Source organism: Coregonus clupeaformis, chromosome 35 (genome assembly GCF_020615455.1).
Source record: "Coregonus clupeaformis isolate EN_2021a chromosome 35, ASM2061545v1, whole genome shotgun sequence".
Lineage (NCBI taxonomy): Eukaryota > Metazoa > Chordata > Actinopteri > Salmoniformes > Salmonidae > Coregonus > Coregonus clupeaformis.
Window position 1 is genome coordinate 37,754,148 of NC_059226.1, and position 23,547 is coordinate 37,777,694.

The following is a 23,547-nucleotide window of genomic DNA, read 5'->3' on the forward strand; positions in this document are numbered from 1 at the left end:
GACAGAGCAGAGAGAGAGAGAGAGAGAGAGAGAGAGAGAGAGAGAGAGAGAGAGAGAGAGGAGGGATAGAGAGAGAGAGAGAGAGAGAGAGAGAGAGAGAGAGAGAGAGAGAGAGAGAGAGAGAGAGAGAGAGAGAGAGAGAGAGAGAGAGAGAGAGAGAGAGAGAGAGAGAGAGAGAGAGAGAGAGAGAGAGAGAGAGGGGGAGAGAGAGAGAGGGAAGAGAGAGAGAGAGAGAGAGAGAGAGAGAGAGAGAGAGAGAGAGAGAGAGAGAGAGAGAGAGAGAGAGAGAGAGAGAGAGAGAGAGAGAGAGCGAGAGAGAAGGAGTTAGAGGCTGTGTGTATGCATACCATAGTAATAGAATGTGCAGTAAGCCTCCAACTTACATGAAAGTAACAAAGTCAAGAGAGGGGGGTGAATACATAGGACAACCAACGCACACACACACACACTTCTTTGAGCCATACCTCTTCAGAATGGGGGCGTCGTTTCTAGACCAGCTGAACACCCCGTCCTCAATGGAGATACTGTCTGAGCCTGGGAACAGATGAAGATATAAAAAGATGATATGAGTAGAAAGAGTGTTGAAGCCTCATCAAAGACTAACACATCAAACAGCACCTGGTACAGAGGCTGGGATGACCTTTCTGCCTCTCCTGTGTGGGTGTGTGTGTGTGTGTGAGAGACTCACAGCCCGCTACGACCCTGCGCTCCACATTGTCCTCCTGCAGTTCCTCATGAGACAGAAACACACACAGACGCTTCATAGAAACACTAGCCTGCAGAGAGATGGAGGGAGGGAGAGAGAGAAAGAGAGAGAGAAAGAGAAAGAGAAAGAGAAAGAGAAAGAGAAAGAGAAAGAGACAGAGACAGAGACAGAGACAGAGACAGAGACAGAGACAGAGACAGAGACAGAGACAGAGACAGAGACAGAGACAGAGACAGAGACAGAGAGCAGAGAGAGAGAGAGAGAGAGAGAGAGAGAGAGAGAGAGAGAGAGAGAGAGAGAGAGAGAGAGAGAGAGGAGAGAGAGACAGCAGGGAGAGGATGCATATTAGCGATGTGTGGGTTGACTCATAACAGTCCCTGTGGTTATATCCACAGGGCGGATGGGTTTAGGGTCATTAAATATTGTGTGGCTGAAGGGCGGGTGGGTGGCAGGCGGGTGGGTGGGTAGGGGTTGGGCGGGTGGCAGGCGGGTGGGTAGGGGTTGGGCGGGTGGCAGGCGGGTGGGTAGGGGTTGGGCGGGTGGCAGGCGGGTGGGTAGGGGTTGGGCGGGTGGCAGGCGGGTGGGTAGGGGTTGGGCGGGTGGCAGGCGGGTGGGTAGGGGTTGGGCGGGTGGCAGGCGGGTGGGTAGGGGTTGGGCAGGTGGCAGGCGGGTGGGTAGGGGTTGGGCGGGTGGCAGGCGGGCGGGTGGGTAGGGGTTGGGCGGGTGGCAGGCGGGTGGGTAGGGGTTGGGCGGGTGGCAGGCGGGTGGGTAGGGGTTGGGCGGGTGGCAGGCGGGTGGGTAGGGGTTGGGCGGGTGGCAGGCGGGTGGGTAGGGGTTGGGCGGGTGGCAGGCGGGTGGGTAGGGGTTGGGCGGGTGGCAGGCGGGTGGGTAGGGGTTGGGCGGGTGGCAGGCGGGTGGCAGGCGGGTGGGTTGAATAAATAGAAACAATCCCTTAAAAGATGATTGTGCAATTTCTATCTACAGGCTGCATGGAGGTTGTTCTCTCATTATTTGAGGCTATCTGGTATTACTACATAAGCCTAAACTTTAAGACTTAACTGGACACGCGCCAAATAGCCTGCACAGCCAATCACCAAATAATGCTTTTGGGAACGGGCAGAAAAAGTTCACGTCAATCCAGAAAAAAGTTCATGTCAATCCACGGAGGCAAAAAGGACAATGTCGATGTTTAATTCAATAAGAGAAAAACTGTGAAAGGAGAGTTGAAGATAAAAGAGAAGGGAGGGCCTGAAAAGTCATGTTTGGGAAAGATTTGGTGACGTGGTAAAAGAGGATGATATCAGTGCCGGCTATGTTGGGAACCATTGAGGACAGGGAAGAATGAACATCTACCATCTACTTTCCAGCATAACAACTATGATTTGTTATCTTTGAATACATATATTTTTCTCCCCCTGATTTGCTTTGGGGTCTGTGTTATTGAAGAATAACATCAACTGCTATCAATACTATATTGGACATGATGACTACATATCACTCCATTACTATCAATACTATATTGGACATGATGACTACATATCACTCCATTACTATCAATACTATATTGGACATGGTTTGTAATGATCCTATGATGACAATGATCAACTTCGGTTGATGGATTCATTCATTATTGACCAACTGATTGATTGACAGATTAATGAATTGGCCAAATGAATGACAGATTGACTATTGATATACCATACTGACCTGCACCACGAGGTTGAATGAATGATTGATCAATATGTTGCCCCAGGTCACCAGCAGCATGGTACAGCTTTGTGTGCTATGGTCTGTAGAGCATATGAATCTCTGTGTGTGTGTGTGTGTGTGTGTGTGTGTGTGTGTGTGTGTGTGTGTGTGTGTGTGTGTGTGTGTGTGTGTGTGTGTGTGTGTGTATATATATGTGTGTGCGCGTGTGTGTCATAGGCTGGCCAATTCTGATATTCTGCCCAATTATTGGCAAGATCTGATTGGTCAAAAGACGAATTAGCTATAAAAAAAAAATCTGAATTGTTCTGCGTGTGTAAACGCAGCCATAGAGTGATCTGCAGTCCAGCCCCATGTACAGTCCCTGGTCTACTGCTGATGACCATATTACATTTACATTTTAGTCATTTAGCAGACGCTCTTCTCCAGAGCCACTTACAGTTAGTGAGTGCATACATTATTTTTTTCATACTGGCCCCCCGTGGGAATCGAACCCCCAACCCTGGCGTTGCAAGCACCATGCTCTACCAACTGAACTACACGGGGCCCATCATGCAGACCGTGATGATCCACAGATCCACAGATGATGCAATCTCTATCGCACTCCACACTGCCCTTTCCCACCTGGACAAGAGGAACACCTACGTGAGAATGCTATTCATTGACTACAGCTCAGCATTCAACACCATAGTGCCCTCTAAGCTCATCACTAAGCTAAGGATCCTGGGACTAAACACCTTCCTCTGCAACTGGATCCTGGACTTCCTGACGGGCCGCCCCCAGGTGGTAAGGGTAGGTAACAACACATCTGCCACACTGATCCTCAACACGGGGGCCCCTCAGGGGTGCGTGCTCAGTCCCCTCCTGTACTCTCTGTTCACCCATGACTGCATGGCCAGGCACGACTCCAACACCATCATTAAGTTTGCCGACGACACAACAGTGGTAGGCCTGATCACCGACAACGATGAGACAGCCTATAGGGAGGAGGTCAGAGATCTGGCCGTGTGGTGCCAGGACAACAACCTCTCCCTCAACGTGACCAAGACAAAGGAGATGATTGTGGACTACAGGAAAAAAAAGAGGACTGAGCACGCCCCCATTCTCATCGACGGGGCTGTAGTGGAACAGGTTGAGAGCTTCAAGTTCCTTGGTGTCCACATCACCAACGAACTATCATGGTCCAAACACACCAAGACAGTCGTGAAGAGGGCACGACAAAGCCTATTCCCCCTCAGGAGACTAAAAAGATTTGGCATGGGTCCTCAGATCCTCAAAAAAGTCTACAGCTGCACCATCGAGAGCATCCTGACTGGTTGCATCACCGCCTGGTATGGCAACTGCTTGGCCTCTGACCGCAAGGCACTACAGAGGGTAGTGCGTACGGCCCAGTACATCACTGGGGCAAAGCTCCCTGCCATCCAGGACCTCTATACCAGGCGGTGTCAGAGGAAGGCCCTCAAAATTGTCAAAGACTCCAGCCACCCTAGTCATAGACTGTTCTCTCTGCTACCGCACGGCAAGCGGTACCGGAGTGCCAAGTCTAGGTCCAAAAGACTTCTCAACAGCTTCTACCCCCAAGCCATAAGACTCCTGAACAGCTAATCATGGCTACCCGGACTATTTGCACTGCCCCCCACCCCATCCTTTTTACGCTGCTGCTACTCTGTCAAGTATTTATGCATAGTCACTTTAACTCTACCCACATGTACATATTACCTCAACTAGCCGGTGCCCCCGCACATTGACTCTGCAACGGTACCCCCCTGTATATATAGCCTCCCTACTGTCACTTTATTTTACTTCTGCTCTTTTTTTCTCAACACTTTTTTTGTTGTTGTTTTATTCTTACTTTTTTTGTTTAAAATAAATGCACTGTTGGTTAAGGGCTGTAAGTAAGCATTTCACTGTAATGTCTGCACCTGTTGTATTCGGCGCATGTGACCAATAAAATTTGATTTGATTTTATTTGATTTGATAATACACAGCAACTAGCCATTGTCACCTTTCCTTCTGCTACATGTTCATTAATTAATCAACTACACGGAATCTGATTGGTTGGTGTTAATTTGTTAATTGGTTAGTAGACTAAACTGTTTACTTAATTGATACATTGATTGCTTGATTGATTGAGCGACTGGTAGATTGATTGATTTATAGATTAATACAGTGACTGATTTGATTAAATTGCATATTGATTGATTTGTAGATTGATTATTTGATTGATTGATTGATTGATTGATTGAATGATTGATTTGCTGTCCAGACCTGATCAGCACACCTACCTGGACCATGCTGCTGATGACCATAGGCAGCATGTTGAGGGGGAAACGCAGGATGTTGAACAGAGCCAGAGACACAAACGCCTTCTGAGCGTCCAGCACGTTCCTCTCATCTATCATCACATACACTGTGAATGTAGACAGCGCCACCTGGGGGATTGCAGGGGAAATACATGTTATATATCATAATATAACTATATATAATATCATCACATACACTGAACGTAGACTGCGCCACCTGGGGGATGGGAGGGGAAAGACATGTTATATATCATCATCACATTCACTGAGGGGAGGGTAGAGACAATTATTATTATTTTATTTTTTTTCAGACGCTCTTATCCAGAGCTACCAACTAAGCTACAGGAGGGCTACCAAAGACAATGTTAAATATATTTATGTCAGTAAGATGGGACACAGGTGGACCAAGTGCCCGTGTAAGTGTGTGTGTCTAAAGGTCTCTCTAACTCACCAGAAAGGGAGCACAGACCCAGGTAAAGGTGGATATTGCCCCCAGGTAAGCAGCCTTCTTGAGGACACGTAGCTCGCTCTCTCTGATGGCTGACACCTTGTCTCTGAAGGCCAGCTCCCACGCATACAGCTTCAACACCTTTAGGTTCAGGTTCAGGTTTAAGTTCAGGTTTAGGTTCAGGTTCAGGTTTATTAAAAACACCTCGGTACATATTCAGAAACATTGATAAAATGTGATGTCATAGAATCAAGACCTGGGTTTCAAATACTTGAAAAGTCATTGTGTCTGTCTGAGCTTATCTGGCTTTAATAAACCCCAAACTGCAAACCCTGCCAATCTGTCACTCCAGGCAGGCTAGAGGAAATGCTCAAAGAATTGGAATCTGAAGTAATTGACCCCAACCCTGACATGCAGAAACATACATAACATGTGATACAAATTCAAACATTATATATAAACCTTAGGTCAAAAGATATGTGATGTGATAAGATACCTTGATGCCGTTGAGAACCTCATTCATCAGCTTGATGCGGTTGTCTTTACTCTTCATCTGAGCTACCTGGTGATCACAACGCTGGCTATTACATCTCTATTACATCTCTATTACACATCTACTACATCTCTATTACATCTCCACTACATCTCCACTACATCTCCACTACATCTCCACTACACACACGTCCACTACATCTCTACTACATCTCTATTACATCTCTACTACATCTCTACTACACATCTACTACATCTCTATTACATCTCTATTACACATCTACTACATCTCTATTACACATCTACATCTCTATTACATCTCTACTACATCTCTATTACACATCTACTACATCTCTATTACACATCTACTACATCTCTATTACATCTCTACTACATCTCTACTACATCTCTATTAAATGTCTATTACATCTCTATTACATCTCTACTACATGTCTACTACATCTCTACTACATCTCTACTACATCTCTACTACATCTCTACTACATCTCTACTACATCTCTATTACACATCTACTACATCTCTATTACACATCTACTACATCTCTATTACATCTCTATTACATCTCTACTACATCTCTATTACATCTCTACTACATCTCAACTACATCTCTACTACATCTCTACTACATGTCTACTACATGTCTACTACATCTCTACTACATCTCTATTACACATCTACTACATCTCTATTACACATCTACTACATCTCTATTACATCTCTACTACATCTCTACTACACGTCTACTACATCTCTATTAAATGTCTATTACATCTCTATTACATCTCTACTACATGTCTACTACATCTCTACTACATCTCTACTACATCTCTATTACACATCTACTACATCTCTATTACACATCTACTACATCTCTATTACATCTCTACTACATCTCTACTACACGTCTACTACATCTCTATTAAATGTCTACTACATCTCTACTACATCTCTATTACATCTCTACTACATCTCAGAAAGGGAAGAGGAGTATAAAATGTCATGTAGAATAAGGGGTCAGAGTGATACCTGGTATGTTATGAATAAGGGGTCAGAGTGATACCTGGTATGTTATGAATAAGGGGTCAGAGTGATACCTGGTATGTTATGAATAAGGGGTCAGAGTGATACCTGGTATGTTATGAATAAGGGGTCAGAGTGATACCTGGTATATTATGAATAAGGGGTCAGAGTGATACCTGGTATGTTATGAATAAGGGGTCAGAGTGATACCTGGTATGTTATGAATAAGGGGTCAGAGTGATACCTGGTATGTTATGAATAATGGGTCAGAGTGATACCTGGTATGTTATGAATAATGGGTCAGAGTGATACCTGGTATGTTATGAATAAGGGGTCAGAGTGATACCTGGTATATTATGAATAAGGGGTCAGAGTGATACCTGGTATGTTATGAATAAGGGGTCAGAGTGATACCTGGTATATTGTGAATAAGGGGTCAGAGTGATACCTGGTATGTTGTGAATAAGAGGTCAGAGTGATACCTGGTATATTATGAATAAGGGGTCAGAGTGATACCTGGTATATTATGAATAATGGGTCAGAGTGATACCTGGTATGTTATGAATAAGGGGTCAGAGTGATACCTGGTATGTTGTGAATAAGGGGTCAGAGTGATACCTGGTATGTTATGAATAAGGGGTCAGAGTGATACCTGGTATGTTGTGAATAAGGGGTCAGAGTGATACCTGGTATGTTATGAATAAGGGGTCAGAGTGATACCTGGTATATTATGAATAAGGGGTCAGAGTGATACCTGGTATGTTATGAATAAGGGGTCAGAGTGATACCTGGTATGTTATGAATAAGGGGTCAGAGTGATACCTGGTATGTTATGAATAAGGGGTCAGAGTGATACCTGGTATGTTGTGAATAAGGGGTCAGAGTGATACCTGGTATATTATGAATAAGGGGTCAGAGTGATACCTGGTATGTTATGAATAAGGGGTCAGAGTGATACCTGGTATATTATGAATAAGGGGTCAGAGTGATACCTGGTATGTTATAAATAAGGGGTCAGAGTGATACCTGGTATGTTATGAATAAGGGGTCAGAGTGATACCTGGTATGTTATGAATAAGGGGTCAGAGTGATACCTGGTATGTTGTGAATAAGGGGTCAGAGTGATACCTGGTATGTTATGAATAAGGGGTCAGAGTGATACCTGGTATGTTGTGAATAAGGGGTCAGAGTGATACCTGGTATGTTGTGAATAAGGGGTCAGAGTGATACCTGGTATGTTATGAATAAGGGGTCAGAGTGATACCTGGTATATTGTGAATAAGGGGTCAGAGTGATACCTGGTATGTTATGAATAAGGGGTCAGAGTGATACCTGGTATGTTATTTATAAGGGGTCAGAGTGATACCTGGTATGTTATGAATAAGGGGTCAGAGTGATACCTGGTATGTTATGAATAAGGGGTCAGAGTGATACCTGGTATGTTGTGAATAAGGGGTCAGGGTGATACCTGGTATATTATGAATAAGGGGTCATAGTGATACCTGGTATGTTTTGGTCTTCATGGCGATCACACCGTTGATTGGCACCATCAGAACCATTACAGCCACGCCAGCCAGCACCGACGGACCCAGGTTCTACACAGGACATGACATCACAAACCATTGAGAACATGTTAAGATAACAACAGTCTCTGATTCGTATGTAACAGAGTTGGATTCAGAACCTCACTCCTTAGCTTGAAATGTGTCTACTAGCGCCATCAAACTGCTATCCAGATCACACCCTGTCAGTAACAAGTACAGGATGTACAGAGCCAGTATGACCTCTTGGTTTATTTAAAGATCTTTGGTGCGTACCTGCCACAGAAAGTACAGGGCCAGTATGACCTCTTGGTTTATTAAAGATCTTTGGTGTGTACCTGCCACAGGAAGTACAGGGCCAGTATAACCTCTTGGTTTATTAAAGATCTTTGGTGTGTACCTGCCACAGGAAGTACAGGGCCAGTATGACCTGTAGAGGAGCAGACCAGATCATGTTGATGTAGGTGATGAGGTCCATGAAGCGCTGGGCGTCGACCGACATCAGGTTGACGATCTCTCCCACTGTAGACGTACGCCGCGCTGCGTTACTGATCACCAGAGCCTGGGAGAGAGCAGGGTTTTGAGGTTGAAGTTCAGACAGGGGTTAAGGGTCAATGAAGGGTCTACAAAAGTCAGATCAATCGATCCTCGGCAGAATATTGATTGATTGATTAGTACACCTACCACCAGTAGACAGCCCCTAGTATAGTGGTGCGGAGCCTCATGCCAAATTAACTCTCAATCAATCACTGATCAAATCAATCAATCACTGATCAAATCTGTCAATCGCTGATCAAATATGTCAATCACTGATCAAATCAATCAATCACTGATTAAATATGTCAATCACTGATCAAATATGTCAATCATTGATCAAATATGTAAATCACTGATCAAATCAATCAATCACTGATCAAATCTGTCAATCACTGATCAAATCAATCACTGATCAAATCAATCACTGATCAAATCAATCAATCAATCAGCAGAACATTGATTACCTTCCTGTAGACAGCTCCTACTATAGCAGTCCGTAGCCTCATTCCTGTGACGAAGCAGACATGGAAGTACTTCTGCAGGATGAGGGTCTGGAAGCAGGTACAGACGAACAGCAGCGCGGTGTAGAAGTAGCCCTGCCAAGAGGGGGCGCTAGAGTCGTTCACAAACAGGATCAGCAACCTGAGGGGAGAGGTCAGGGGTCAAAAGTCAACGATACAGCCTGAGAGACGATGCTAGAGGTCAAATGTCAGTAAGTAGGGACGGCAAGAGAGAGACACAAAAAGTCTCCATTCAAGGGTTTTTCTGAAGTAGTCTGAAAAAATAGGACAGTTTGGGGACATCAGAAAACTCACATTTCTAATAATTCTAAGAGCACATGAACACAGCAAAACAGGTCAGAAATCTCTACAGCCTGAAATGACAAGTGAGAAAAAGAGGACTAGTGTTGCACGTTGTACCGAAACTACAGTACTTTATTGATATTATATCTTGAAAAACGGTCCGGTATTAGAATTACTTACTTTCAGTTCTTCTATCAAATATCAACTAAATTTTTTGAACTTAGAGAAAAATATAGTTTATTGTAAGACATGAACAGAATGCATCAGTGGTTCGTATTCCCTGCTACTTTCTGAAGAGGCAAAGGCACAGGAATGTCCGTCTGTGTGTGTATTGTCTACCACTTTGTGTAGCTGTTAGCGATGCTAATGGTAACCGTCTTCAGGTAGATGGAAAGGCTTTTACCAAAAACCTTCTCAATTAAAAGTACAAAGTAGCCTGGCAGAATCATGATTATTTGCATCAACCCAGTGGGCATTTGTTTTGCAAACTCCACCACGTGTGCTACAGACACACTGCTAACCTAACAACACTAGGTGCCTGCGCACTTAACCTCGTCCCCAGGCTCGGATTGACGGCGCATAGAGCCTGATAACACTGTGGAACTTAATAATAATAATAATATGCCATTTAGCAGACGCTTTTATCCAATTTTATCCAAAGCGACTTACAGTCATGCGTGCATACATTTTTTTTGTGTATGGGTGGTCCCGGGGATCGAACCCACTACCTTGGCGTTACAAGCGCCGTGCTCTACCAGCTGAGCTACAGAGGACCACTTGAAAAGGATGTGGTTTTAATCGAGGCGGGAGAGGGAAACATTTCCCACAACTACCCCCCACTAGAAGAGAAGAGAAGAGAGGAGAGGAGAGGAGAGGAGAGGAGAGGAGAGGAGAGGAGAGGAGAGGAGAGGAGAGGAGAGGAGAGGAGAGGAGAGGAGAGGAGAGGAGAGGAGAGGAGAGGAGAGGAGAGGAGAGGAGAGGAGAGGAGAGGAGAGGAGAGGAGAGGAGAGGAGAGGACCAGACAAGAGCATCTCACCTACCTGAGTATCTCAGGCCCCACAAACATGAGAATGTCCTGGATGATCTTGTAGAGTGAAGAGATGAGGAAGTAGGGTCCGAAGGTGAGACAGAGGGCCCAGAACAGAGAGGGTTCTCTAGTCTTCTGGTGGGTCTTGATAATCAGGATCTCTGACTCCTCTATGGGGACACCCTCCTTCCTCTCTCCCCGAGGAGCCTTCTTAGGGGAGTATAAAGTCTTCTCCTCCGGTCTGGGAGAAAGGAAGGGAGGGGGAAGAGAAGGTGTTATTTAGCTTGTTTTCGTTCTTTGAACAACGTTTTGCTACGGTGTGCCCTAATGAACATGACCTTTTGACCTTGGCTGAGTGCAAACGTGCCAGGATGTGCAAGTACTCGTGTGCCTGGTGGGTTCTCCTGACCTTTTGACCTTTAGGCACTCGTTGTTCCAGCGTCGTACAAGCTGAGGGACGACCCTCTGGGAGCGGTCCTCTGAGTTCAGACACCACAGATCCTTCTGTTCTAACGGACGCTTATAACCTGTTACTATCATACTGGAGGAGAGGGGGGAGGAGGGGCGGAGGGGGAGGAGGAGAGGAGGGACAGGAGAGGGGGAGAGAGGGGAGGGGAGAGGGGGAGGAGAGGGGGAGAGGGAGGGGAGGAGAGGAGGGAGAGGAGAGGAGGGAGAGGAGAGGGGAGGAGAGGGAGGGGGAGAGGGGAGGGAGGAGAGGGGGAGAGGGGAGGGAGGAGAGGGGAGGGGGAGAGGGGAGGGGGAGGAGAGGGGGAGAGGGGAGGGGGAGGAGAGGGGGAGGAGAGGAGGGAGAGGAGAGGGGGAGGAGAGGAGAGGGAGGGGGGAGGAGAGGAGGGAGAGGAGAGAGGTGGGGGGGAGAGGGGGGAGAGGAGAGGGGGAGGAGAGGGGGGAGAGGAGAGGGGGGAGAGGAGAGGGGGAGAGGAGAGGGGGAGGAGAGGGGGGGGAGAGGAGGGAGAGGAGAGGGGGAGGAGATAGAAAGAGAGAGAGAAACTGTCAGCACTAACAGTTCCTGTTGAAACAGAAACACATGCCCGCTGTTTCCAGAGGGGAATACTACAACACAGAGTTAATGACTTAACCAGCTAACTTCGATAAACAACCAGAAATAACTATAGATTTTCTAGTTCATTAAGAAAGCTAAACTTAGATGTGTTTTTGGTTGTTGAGTCAATTAGACAATGCCAAAAGTTATTTTAAAATACTTAGGCAAGTTTTAATGTATTTGATTTTCTACACCAAAATGTGTCTAACAGGTTCCCTGCTCACCCAGTGATCCACCAGAAGCTGATTCTGGACAGAAAGGAAGCTCCGATCTCAGGACAGGGATTCTGCACCGGCAGGAGATGGAACACACAGTTAGAAACACCCACACCACACACGGATGCACGGACGGACACACACACACCCACACCACACACGGATGCACGGACGGACACACACACACCCACACCACACACGGATGCACGGACGGACACACACAAACAAATACAGGCACACACTCGCACCCTTTCTAACTTTCTCTAAACAGTCAACATGTAACATCCACATCTGTGTGTTTTCACCCAACCAGTTATACTGATGTCATATTGATTACTAGACCATGTCCAACCAGTTATACTGACGTCATATTGATTACTAGACCATGTCCAACCAGTTATACTGACGTCATATTGATTACTAGACCATGTCCAACCAGTTATACTGATGTCATATTGATTACTAGACCATGTCCAACCAGTTATACTGATGTCATATTGATTACTAGACCATGTCCAACCAGTTATACTGATGTCATATTGATTACTAGACCATGTCCAACCAGTTATACTGATGTCATATTGATTACTAGACCATGTCCAACCAGTTATACTGATGTCATATTGATTACTAGACCATGTCCAACCAGTTATACTGATGTCATATTGATTACTAGACCATGTCCAACCAGTTATACTGATGTCATATTGATTACTAGACCATGTCCAACCAGTTATACTGATGTCATATTGATTACTAGACCATGTCCAACCAGTTATACTGATGTCATATTGATTACTAGACCATGTCCAACCAGTTATACTGATGTCATATTGATTACTAGACCATGTCCAACCAGTTATACTGATGTCATATTGATTACTTGACCATGTCCAACCAGTTATACTGATGTCATATTGATTACTAGACCATGTCCAACCAGTTATACTGATGTCATATTGATTACTTGACCATGTCCAACCAGTTATACTGATGTCATATTGATTACTTGACCATGTCCAACCAGTTATACTGATGTCATATTGATTACTAGACCATGTCCAACCAGTTATACTGATGTCATATTGATTACTAGACCATGTCCAACCAGTTACACTGATGTCATATTGATTACTAGACCATGTCCAACCAGTTATACTGACGTCATAATGATTACTTGACCATGTCCAACCAGCTATACTGATGTCACCCGAGTGGCGAAGTGGTCTAAGGCTGTGCCACTAGAGATCCTGGTTCGAATCCAGGCTCTGTCGTAGCCGGCCGCGACCGGGAGACCCATGGGGCGGCGCACAATTGGCCCAGCGTCGTCCAGGGTAGGGGAGGGAATGGCCGGCAGGGATGTAGCTCAGTTGGTAGAGCATGGCGTTTACAACGCCAAGGTTGTGGGTTCGATTCCTATGGGGGGCCAGTATGAAAAATAAAAAAATAATGTATGCACTCACTAACTGTAAGTCTGCTAAATGACTAAAATGTAAATGTAAAATGTAATGTCATATTGATTACTAGACCATGTCCAACCAGTTATACTGATGTCATATTGATTACTAGACCATGTCCAACCAGTTATACTGATGTCATATTGATTACTAGATGATGTTTGATTGATCTGTTAGGTGACTGTTTACACAGAAACAGTATATGTTGTTATTGATTTCTGGACTATGTCTGACCAGTGGTTGGATCAGTACTGGACTATGTCTGACCAGTGGTTGGATCAGTACTGGACTATGTCTGACCAGTGGTTTGATCAGTACTGGACTATGTCTGACCAGTGGTTGGATCAGTACTGGACTATGTCTGACCAGTGGTTGGATCAGTACTGGACTATGTCTGACCAGTGGTTGGATCAGTACTGGACTATGTCTGACCAGTGGTTGGATCAGTACTGGACTATGTCTGACCAGTGGTTGGATCAGTACTGGACTATGTCTGACTCGATTAGTTACTTGTAAAGTAATACATTACATATTGTTTTGTGCAGGAAACTGGGTAGCATTTTTTTGTTACTTGTATAACTTTCTGAGCTGGAATGTCTGTCCTGAAAATAGTTTATGTCAGAGACTGTATACAATTTATGGCAATGCGTTCGATAGCATTTAGCTAGTATTCACTGTGGGATTTTACATGTACTTGCTAACCTTCGGATTACAGAGGCTCAGCGGGGTTTGGAAATAGCGCCTCTTGTGTTCAGTGCCGGTATTACCGAATATCCCAGGATGGCACAAAGTCGGTGTGAAGGAAAATCTAGTTCCCGCCCAAGCCTAACGGCAACCATCGAAATCAATAATTCCATGTCTCCTCCTTTGGCTTGATAGCACATAAGTTGTCGCAATTGATCATCCACAACACCGCAGCCATTTGCCAGTGCATTGATCATGAAAGTGAAAGCCTGTCTCTATACAATGCCTTGTGATAATGTATCATCTATATGAAGAGGCCTTATGATACTGTATCATCTATATGAAGAGGCATAATGCCTTATGAATACTGTATCATCTATATGAAGAGGCCTTATGATAATGTATCATCTATATGAAGAGGCCTTATGATACTGTATCATCTATATGAAGAGGCATAATGCCTTATGATAATGTATCATCTATATGAAGAGGCCTTGTGATACTGTATCATCTATATGAAGAGGCCTTATGATACTGTATCATCTATATGAAGAGGCATAATGCCTTATGATAATGTATCATCTATATGAAGAGGCCTTATGATACTGTATCATATATATGAAGAGGCCTTATGATACTGTATCATCTATATGAAGAGGCCTTATGATACTGTATCATCTATATGAAGAGGCCTTATGATAATGTATCATCTATATGAAGAGGCCTTATGATACTGTATCATATATATGAAGAGGCCTTATGATACTGTATCATCTATATGAAGAGGCCTTATGATACTGTATCATCTATATGAAGAGGCCTTATGATAATGTATCATCTATATGAAGAGGCCTTATGATACTGTATCATATATATGAAGAGGCCTTATGATAATGTATCATCTATATGAAGAGGCATAATGCCTTATGATAATGTATCATCTATATGAAGAGGCCTTATGATAATGTATCATCTATATGAAGAGGCCTTATGATACTGTATCATCTATATGAAGAGGCCTTATGATACTGTATCATATATATGAAGAGGCCTTATGATACTGTATCATATATATGAAGAGGCCTTATGATACTGTATCATATATATGAAGAGGCCTTATGATACTGTATCATATATATGAAGAGGCCTTATGATAATGTATAATCTATATGAAGAGGCCTTATGATACTGTATCATCTATATGAAGAGGCCTTATGATACTGTATCATCTATATGAAGAGGCCTTATGATACTGTATCATCTATATGAAGAGGCCTTATGATACTGTATCATCTATATGAAGAGGCCTTATGATACTGTATCATCTATATGAAGAGGCCTTATGATACTGTATCATCTATATGAAGAGGCCTTATGATACTGTATCATCTACCTGAAGAGGCCTTATGATAATGTATAATCTATATGAAGAGGCCTTATGATAATGTATCATCTATATGAAGAGGCCTTATGATACTGTATCATATATATGAAGAGGCCTTATGATAATGTATCATCTATATGAAGAGGCCTTATGATACTGTATCATATATATGAAGAGGCCTTATGATACTGTATCATCTACCTGAAGAGGCCTTATGATAATGTATCATCTATATGAAGAGGCCTTATGATACTGTATCATCTATATGAAGAGGCCTTATGATACTGTATCATATATATGAAGAGGCCTTATGATACTGTATCATATATATGAAGAGGCCTTATGATAATGTATCATCTATATGAAGAGGCATACAACAATTAGGAGTAGGAGACAAGGCTATTTGATTCATCGTTTCTTGATCATGGATCAATTCATTTCAGAGGGTCTGCTGTCAGAATTTCCCTCGAGGTGAGAAAGTGACACTAATGAAAAGTAAAGGTAGGAATAGATTGTTTTCTAATAGAAAAATCCCTTTAGCCTACACTGATGTGTCATCCTACACTGATGTGTCATCCTACACTGATGTGTCATCCTACACTGATGTGTCATCCTATACTGATGTGTCATCCTATACTGATGTGTCATCCTATACTGATGTGTCATCCTATACTGATGTGTCATCCTATACTGATGTGTCATCCTACACTGATGTGTCATCCTACACTGATGTGTCATCCTACACTGATGTGTCATCCTACACTGATGTGTCATCCTACACTGATGTGTCATCCTACACTGATGTGTCATCCTACACTGATGTGTCATCCTATGAAATGGATGTTATGTTACACAGTCTAATATAAACTAAATCTCTGTACAGATTTATTTTCATTCTAAATCTTTCTCTCCAGCCGCCAGTGCGACCACAGCATAGAGACGGACAGCTAGACGGTGAAGCCCTCTATGGGCTGTTCTATCACAGGAGAGATCAATAGCAAAGATCAGAGGTGCGCACTCTATCCATTTTTATGGACCGCTGTCATGACATTTCTCCAAACAGCCTTTCTCCACTCGCTCAAGAATTATTGAGGAAACAAGTTGAGATCGGATCATAGAAATACCACGTGTGTTACTAGAAAAAGTTACTGGAATAATATTCCAATATTTGAACACAGTAACTCGTAATATTATTGAATTACTCATAAAAGTAATATAATAGTGAAAGACGTTACCCCCAACACTGTGTCTTATACACACACACAGACAGAACACACACAGACAGAACACACACAGACACACACTGTATCCATTTTGTTATTGATATCTGGACTGTCTGACTGTTAGTTCCATTGTGGGACTGTTAACAGGGAAACCTGTATCCATGTTGTTATTGACCTCTGGACTGTCTGACTGTTAGTTCCATTGTGGGACTGTTAACAGGGAAACCTGTATCCATGTTGTTATTGACCTCTGGACTGTCTGACTGTTAGTTCCATTGTGGGACTGTTAACAGGGAAACCTGTATCCATGTTGTTATTGATATCTGGACTGTCTGACTGTTAGTTCCATTGTGGGACTGTTAACAGGGAAACCTGTATCCATGTTGTTATTGACCTCTGGACTGTCTGACTGTTAGTTCCATTGTGGGACTGTTAAACAGGGAAACCTGTATCCATGTTGTTATTGACCTCTGTACTGTCTGACTGTTAGTTCCATTGTGGGAGTGGAACAATAACACAAGAGAACCAATCCTGGGAACTGGAAAACCTGCGGCTTGCACAATAACACACACAGCTGGCATTCACTTGACACACACAGCAAGACCCACACACTTCTCACAGTCACACAACATTTACTGTTTGACACAGCAAGACCCACACACTTCTCACAGTCACACAACATTTACTGTTTGACACAGCAAGTACTCACACAAGCCCACACACAGCTAAACACACACACACGGCTAAACACACACACACAGCATGCACTGATTTACACAAACACAGTGTGTGGACACACAGAGACATAACAAAAACAGCCGGAGAGACAGACTGTGTGCTCACGGTGTCTCTGGACGCCTCTGAGAAGAGAGGAGGCTGGTCTGAGAGGGCTGACAGGAACAGAGAGATGAGCAGTAGAGTGAAGTAGCTGTAGAAAGTTGTGTATTTGAACACACACACCGTCCATGGCTGGGGGGGAAACACGTGAAAACACTCCATTAAATAAACCGTATTTCTTTCATATCTTTGTTCCGTCAAGTCTGAGACAGTTTTTATGGCAATAAAATAAAACTGGACTCTTCTTGTTACACATGGCCTGAACCACACACACACACACACACACACACACACACACACACACACAACTAGAACTGTGTGATGTGGACAGAAATATATATCGCGTTAAATGTACCAAATGTTTTGCAATAACTATAAATCAGTGATCATTTACATTAAATCATTTTTGGGGGAGGTGCTAAAGCTGGGCGATGTGGACATAAAGTCATATCGCAATAAAATGTAACTATTTTTCCTCAATAACAACAAATATTCTCTCTCTCTCTCTCTCTCTCTCTCTCTCTCTCTCTCTCTCTCTCTCTCTCTCTCTCTCTCTCTCTCTCTCTCTCTCTCTCTCTCTCTCTCTCTCTCTCTCTCTCTCTCTCTCTCTCTCTCTCTCTCTCTCTCTCTCTCTCTCTCTCTCTCTCTCTCTCTCTCTCTCTCTCTCTCTCTCTCTCTCTCTCTCTCACACACTCTCTCACACACTCACACACTCACACACTCACACACTCACACACTCACTCACCTCATTGATTGCTTGCATGATCTTGGATCTGAATGTGATGGTAGCACAGAGGACGGCCACCAGCCAGAAGTTGAGCATCACCCCTGAAGACTGGACTCCTTTTAACCTCTCATACTGGGTCAGGAGGGTGGCCAAAAGCTGGGGAGAGAACACACGAACACACATACACACATTAGAACAACATACACACACACACATTAGAACAACATACACACACACACATTAGAACAACATACACATACACACATTAGAACAACATACACACACACACATTAGAACAACATACACAGACACATAGATCACGTACATCCCCTTCAGATCTGAGCGCACACACGTTTAATATTACGCATTTCATCCTCGCCGGAATTGAACCTGTGACCTTGCCGTTGCTAGCGCCCTGCTCATACCAACACGTATTAATCACGCCCAGGTTTAAATCCCACTATAAAAACCACTCATCCTACTGATTACATTATAGGCGACCGCTCCCCCCAGCTAAGACCCTTATAGGTCGACCGCTCCCCCCAGCTAAGACCCTTATAGGTCGACCGCTCCCCCCAGATAAGACCCTTACAGGTCGACCGCTCCCCCCAGCTAAGACCCTTACAGGTCGACCGCTCCCCCCAGCTAAGACCCTTACAGGTCGACCGCTCCCCCCAGCTAAGACCCTTACAGGTCGACCGCTTCCCCCAGATAAGACCCTTACAGGTCGACCACTCCCCCCAGATAAGACCCTTACAGGTCGACCGCTCCCCCCAGATAAGACCCTTACAGGTCGACCGCTCCCCCAGATAAGACCCTTACAGGTCGACCGCTCCCCCCAGCTAAGACCCTTACAGGTCGACCGCTCCCCCCAGATAAGACCCTTACAGGTCGACCGCTCCCCCCAGCTAAGACCCTTACAGGTTGACCGCTCCCCCCAGATAAGACCCTTACAGGTCGACCGCTCCCCCAGCTAAGACCCTTACAGGTCGACCGCTCCCCCCAGATAAGACCCTTACAGGTCGACCGCTCCCCCCAGCTAAGACCCTTACAGGTCGACCGCTCCCCCCAGATAAGACCCTTACAGGTCGACCGCTCCCCCCAGCTAAGACCCTTACAGGTTGACCGCTCCCCCCAGATAAGACCCTTTTGATCCAGAAAAGCCCACAGTGTTGGTTTTTACCATAGTGATGCCGAGCATGGTGGGGCTGACCAGATAAACAGGTGCCTGGGTGGAGGAGGAGGCACTGCTGTCATGTTGGCTTCTTTCCCAGAAAGAGTAGAACACATCTGCCCAGCAGACGACCCACAGGAGAAAACCTACTGCCTGGAGGAGAGGAGAGGGGAGGGGAGGGGGAGGTGAGGTGGTGGGGGAGGTAGAGGAGGTGGGGAAGAATACTTTATTGTGCATTTTTTATTTTTTTCAGATCATGGAAATTCATATTTTGCTTTAAACCCCACTCCCGGAGAAATACATGCACCTACACACACACACACACACACACACACACACAACCTCGCCGGCCGCCCGCAGGTCAGTGACCCTGGAGCAGCTTAGGGGTCAAGTTGAAGTGCCACAACGGCAGGAGGCATCTACTTTTGCCCAGAGCCTTTCTGACCAGAGCCCTAAGGGTGCATGAAATATAGAATAAGGTGCCATTTGGGACGCAGCTGAAGAAAGAGGAAGGGGAAATGGGATCTTTAGGGGAAATGGGATCTTTAGGGGAAATGGGATCTTTAGGGGAAATGGGATCTTTAGGTCATTTGTGTGAGGATGTTGTCACGTCTGACACTCTGGTTGTTAAGCGAGAGAGTGTGTGTGTGTGTGTGTTAGCTTGCTATATATGTTTCTCTGGGTGTGTGTGTGTGTGTGTGTGTGTTAGCTTGCTATATATGTTTCTCTGGGTTAAAACAAACCGTATTGGTCTTATCTCATTGTAAGAACCGATGAGACAGGCAGAGACAGATAACACATCCGCTTACACATACATATGGACACGTACACACACATCACCCCTCCAGACTCTCCCTGTAAACACACACACACCACCCCTACTCCCCACAACCACACCCCTACTCCCCATAACCCCACCCCTAATCCCCATAACCCCACCCCTAATCCCCATAACCCCACCCCTAACCCCCATAAACACACATATCAACCACCTACCTCCACCCCCATACCCCTCCACCCCCACCTGGACTCACGGTTTTGGCTCTGTTGAGGTGGGTCATGCATATGTACCCTCGGTCATGGCTTTTGAGGTACAGGAAATAGATTGGGGCACAGAGCCAGAGGTAGAGACAGGGGACCCATACCAGCACTGTGTTCTGAAAGCAGTGGGTCAGGTCTGGGTTCCCCGCGTGCCACGTACGGTTCCAATCCTGGGAAGGGGGGGGGGGGTTAAATGACAGATGACTGTGAAACACTACAGCTCATTCAACATAGCGTTGATAAGGACATGGTGACCAAAAGCAGAAAGAGACTGGCAACCAGACAGGGCAGGGTAACAAATGACACCCTATGGGCCCTGGGCAAAAGTAGTTGACTATACAGGGAACAGGGTGCCATTTGGGACACAGCCTCATACTGCTGTGTTCAGTGAATTATGACAGGCCTGTTGTTACTAGGGCTATAGAGCCTAATACATTCATAAAACAGGCTAGAGTGAAGTGCATCACTGGCCTACACCTTGTGTGTAAACAGACACTTTTATTCACCTAGCGCGTGTGTGTGTGAATGAGGTGTTTCTAACAAAGCCCACATAAACATTCCTGCCTTGGCAGAAAGGAGGAAGTGGAGGCAGGGTGCCAGGTCTGCCACACACACACACCTTCCTCTCTCTCCGTCCTTTCCTAAGCTTTCCTCATTCTGTCTACTTAGCCTTATCGCTTTCTGCTGTATTGTTCGATAACACTTTCACCCAAATCCTGAGTTCATAAGGCGTTCATAACACTAATACGACACTGACATAACACACTGACACAGACACAACACAAAACTGACATGACACAACACTGACATGGCACTGACACGACACTGACATAACACACTGACACGACGCTGACAAGATACAACACTGAAACAACACTGACATGACACAACACTGACACAACATGTTATGACAGCTGTTTTTACCTGAATCCTGAGTCATACTGTGTATGTGTTCAATAACCCTACTGCTTAATCAGTCTGACCATGGCTGCTAAAGGACAAGCAACTCCATGACCAGTTCAGTGATTTTGGAAAGCACTTGTCTCAATACCCCTTGGCTTCAAGGCAAGCCCTCTTACCCCTTTGGAATTTGTATGGTTCAATAACTGAGCCAGTGAGCAGACAACAAAGCCCTGTAGAATATAGAAGTGTACAATCACACTACCAAGTCTGTCATAACAGGTTTCAAAGGGTTGTGGGACTGGATGATGATAGCGCATGTTATCATAACTAAGGAAGCCATAGACCTTATTGACAGAATGCATGTTATTAGGACTAACATAGTCTCTGGGAATTCCATACCTAGGGCAACAGCTGGAACATTGTTACATTGTGGAAGGCAAGACAACCGGTCTGCCTAGTGAGACTAGGCCTAACACTTATTAGACATGCACCCTGTTATTAACATGTGGGCAAATGGACCTCTAACACTTCTAGCTAAATTCCTTGGGCTATGATGAGCAAAGCCCTGTCTGGCAAGGCCAGCTGGTTTACTTATTAGGCAATTTAGCATGTTATGACCGCACATAGATACAATCTATCTACATGACATTACATTATGTGTCACTTTAAACAGATGTAACTCCTCTAGTCTAGTGTCATAACTTGTTTGGTTGGATTACACACATACTATATGATTTGACAATAGGTTTCTAGTTTTATTTTGTAGGTTTCTATCTAGCTAATGTAATAATAATGTCCTCTATGTTGCTGCTACTCGCAGTGGATGTGTGTACATGTTAAAACAAACCAAGTAATCTTGGACCAGCTGATAAAACTTGCTGTAGCTTTCACAAGAGTTATTGTGTTGTGGACCTTGCTAGCAAGAGAGGCTTGCCATCATACCTGGGTGTTATGGCTTGAAAGTTACCTAGCTACATTTGATCGAAACACTTTGCTCTATCATCAACAAAGCAGAGGTAGTGTGAGACTCGAATGAAGCTGTTAGACTAGATTGAGTTTGAGCCAGCAAACTAGCAGGTTAGCTAGCATAATAGGAATCAATGGTGTTTATCACTGAAAGCTGTTAAACTAACTAGCCACAACTTCACAATAAAACGATTGTCGGCTTTTATTGATAGTGCATTTCAAAAGGTATATTACTACCACGTTATTTCAACCTCTTTCACACATTACTAATAAAATTAAGCTTAGCTAGTTAGCTAAAGTCAACACATTCCAACCTGCTATCAACCGGCATAACGACGGCCTTGCTAACCTAGCTGGCTACTGTTAGCTAACGCTAGTGTTACCAAAGACAGTACAGTATGTGATATTACCATGCTTAGTTCAGGCAGACACCGTCATTACAAGCAAAGCCGCTAATAGAAAGCTGGAAAACAACTGTCGGCGTCAACATTGTAAGCAGCTAAAGACAGCGAGTTGGCTACTCGGTCGCTACAGTGAAACTTACCCAAAACGGGTCGGATCCGTCCGCACTGCAGAACTTGTCCAAACCCATTCGAGGTTGTTCAAGTTCTCCTCTGATAATTTTGGTTAACGGCGCTACCGCTTTGCTTTGGTTTCATAAGCACACTTCTGTTGGTTCTCCTGTAAACGAGATAGAAGGTTACCGCTAGGGGACGCTATAACTCAATCTGTGACAGTGCGCTTAACTGTAGTGTGTGTGCGTGTGTGTGTGTGTGGATGTCATTTGTTATTTTACTATGTGGGGGGCCACCGGTGGTGTGCATGCAGGTCTATTTAAAACCTCTAGAGCAGGGTTCTTCAATTCCGGTCCTAGAAGGGGCTAAATCAGACCTGGGACACCAGGTGAGTGCAATTAATTACCAGGTAGAAATAAAAAACAGAAGTGTTTCGGCCCTCCAGGACCGGAATTGAAGAACCCTGCTCTAGAGTAACGTGCAAATGGCACACTTTTCCCTATGGGCCCTGGTCAAAAGTAGTGCACTATATAGGGAATAAGGTCTTTCTTTAATTTCAGAAAGGAGTGTAGCCTAACTACACGGCCTTCAGAAAGTATTCACACCCCTTGACTTTATCCACATTTTGTTGTGTTACAGCCTGAATTCAAAATGGACTGTGTGTCACTGAACTACACACAATACCCCATAATGTCAAAGTGGAATTTGGAGACATTTTCACAAAATAATAAAAAATGTAAAGCTGAAATGTCTTGA

The 23,547-nt window shown here is 44.6% G+C and overlaps 1 protein-coding gene across 1 annotated transcript in view; it reads right to left on the minus strand.

Moving 5' to 3' along the window:
• LOC121551689 (multidrug resistance-associated protein 1) overlaps window positions 1-22,942 on the minus strand; it is an 87,861-nt gene extending 64,919 nt beyond the window's left edge. Inside the window, 16 exon segments of the mRNA XM_045211069.1 lie at window positions 465-534; window positions 689-776; window positions 4,699-4,845; window positions 5,168-5,305; window positions 5,661-5,726; window positions 8,200-8,292; window positions 8,639-8,800; window positions 9,240-9,417; window positions 10,619-10,846; window positions 11,015-11,146; window positions 11,890-11,951; window positions 17,472-17,597; window positions 18,211-18,348; window positions 19,376-19,519; window positions 20,401-20,577; window positions 22,821-22,942. Coding sequence (XP_045067004.1) covers window positions 465-534; window positions 689-776; window positions 4,699-4,845; window positions 5,168-5,305; window positions 5,661-5,726; window positions 8,200-8,292; window positions 8,639-8,800; window positions 9,240-9,417; window positions 10,619-10,846; window positions 11,015-11,146; window positions 11,890-11,951; window positions 17,472-17,597; window positions 18,211-18,348; window positions 19,376-19,519; window positions 20,401-20,577; window positions 22,821-22,868 — 1,997 coding nt within the window. The 5' untranslated portion in view covers window positions 22,869-22,942.
• Between the last annotated feature and the right edge of the window lie 605 nt (window positions 22,943-23,547).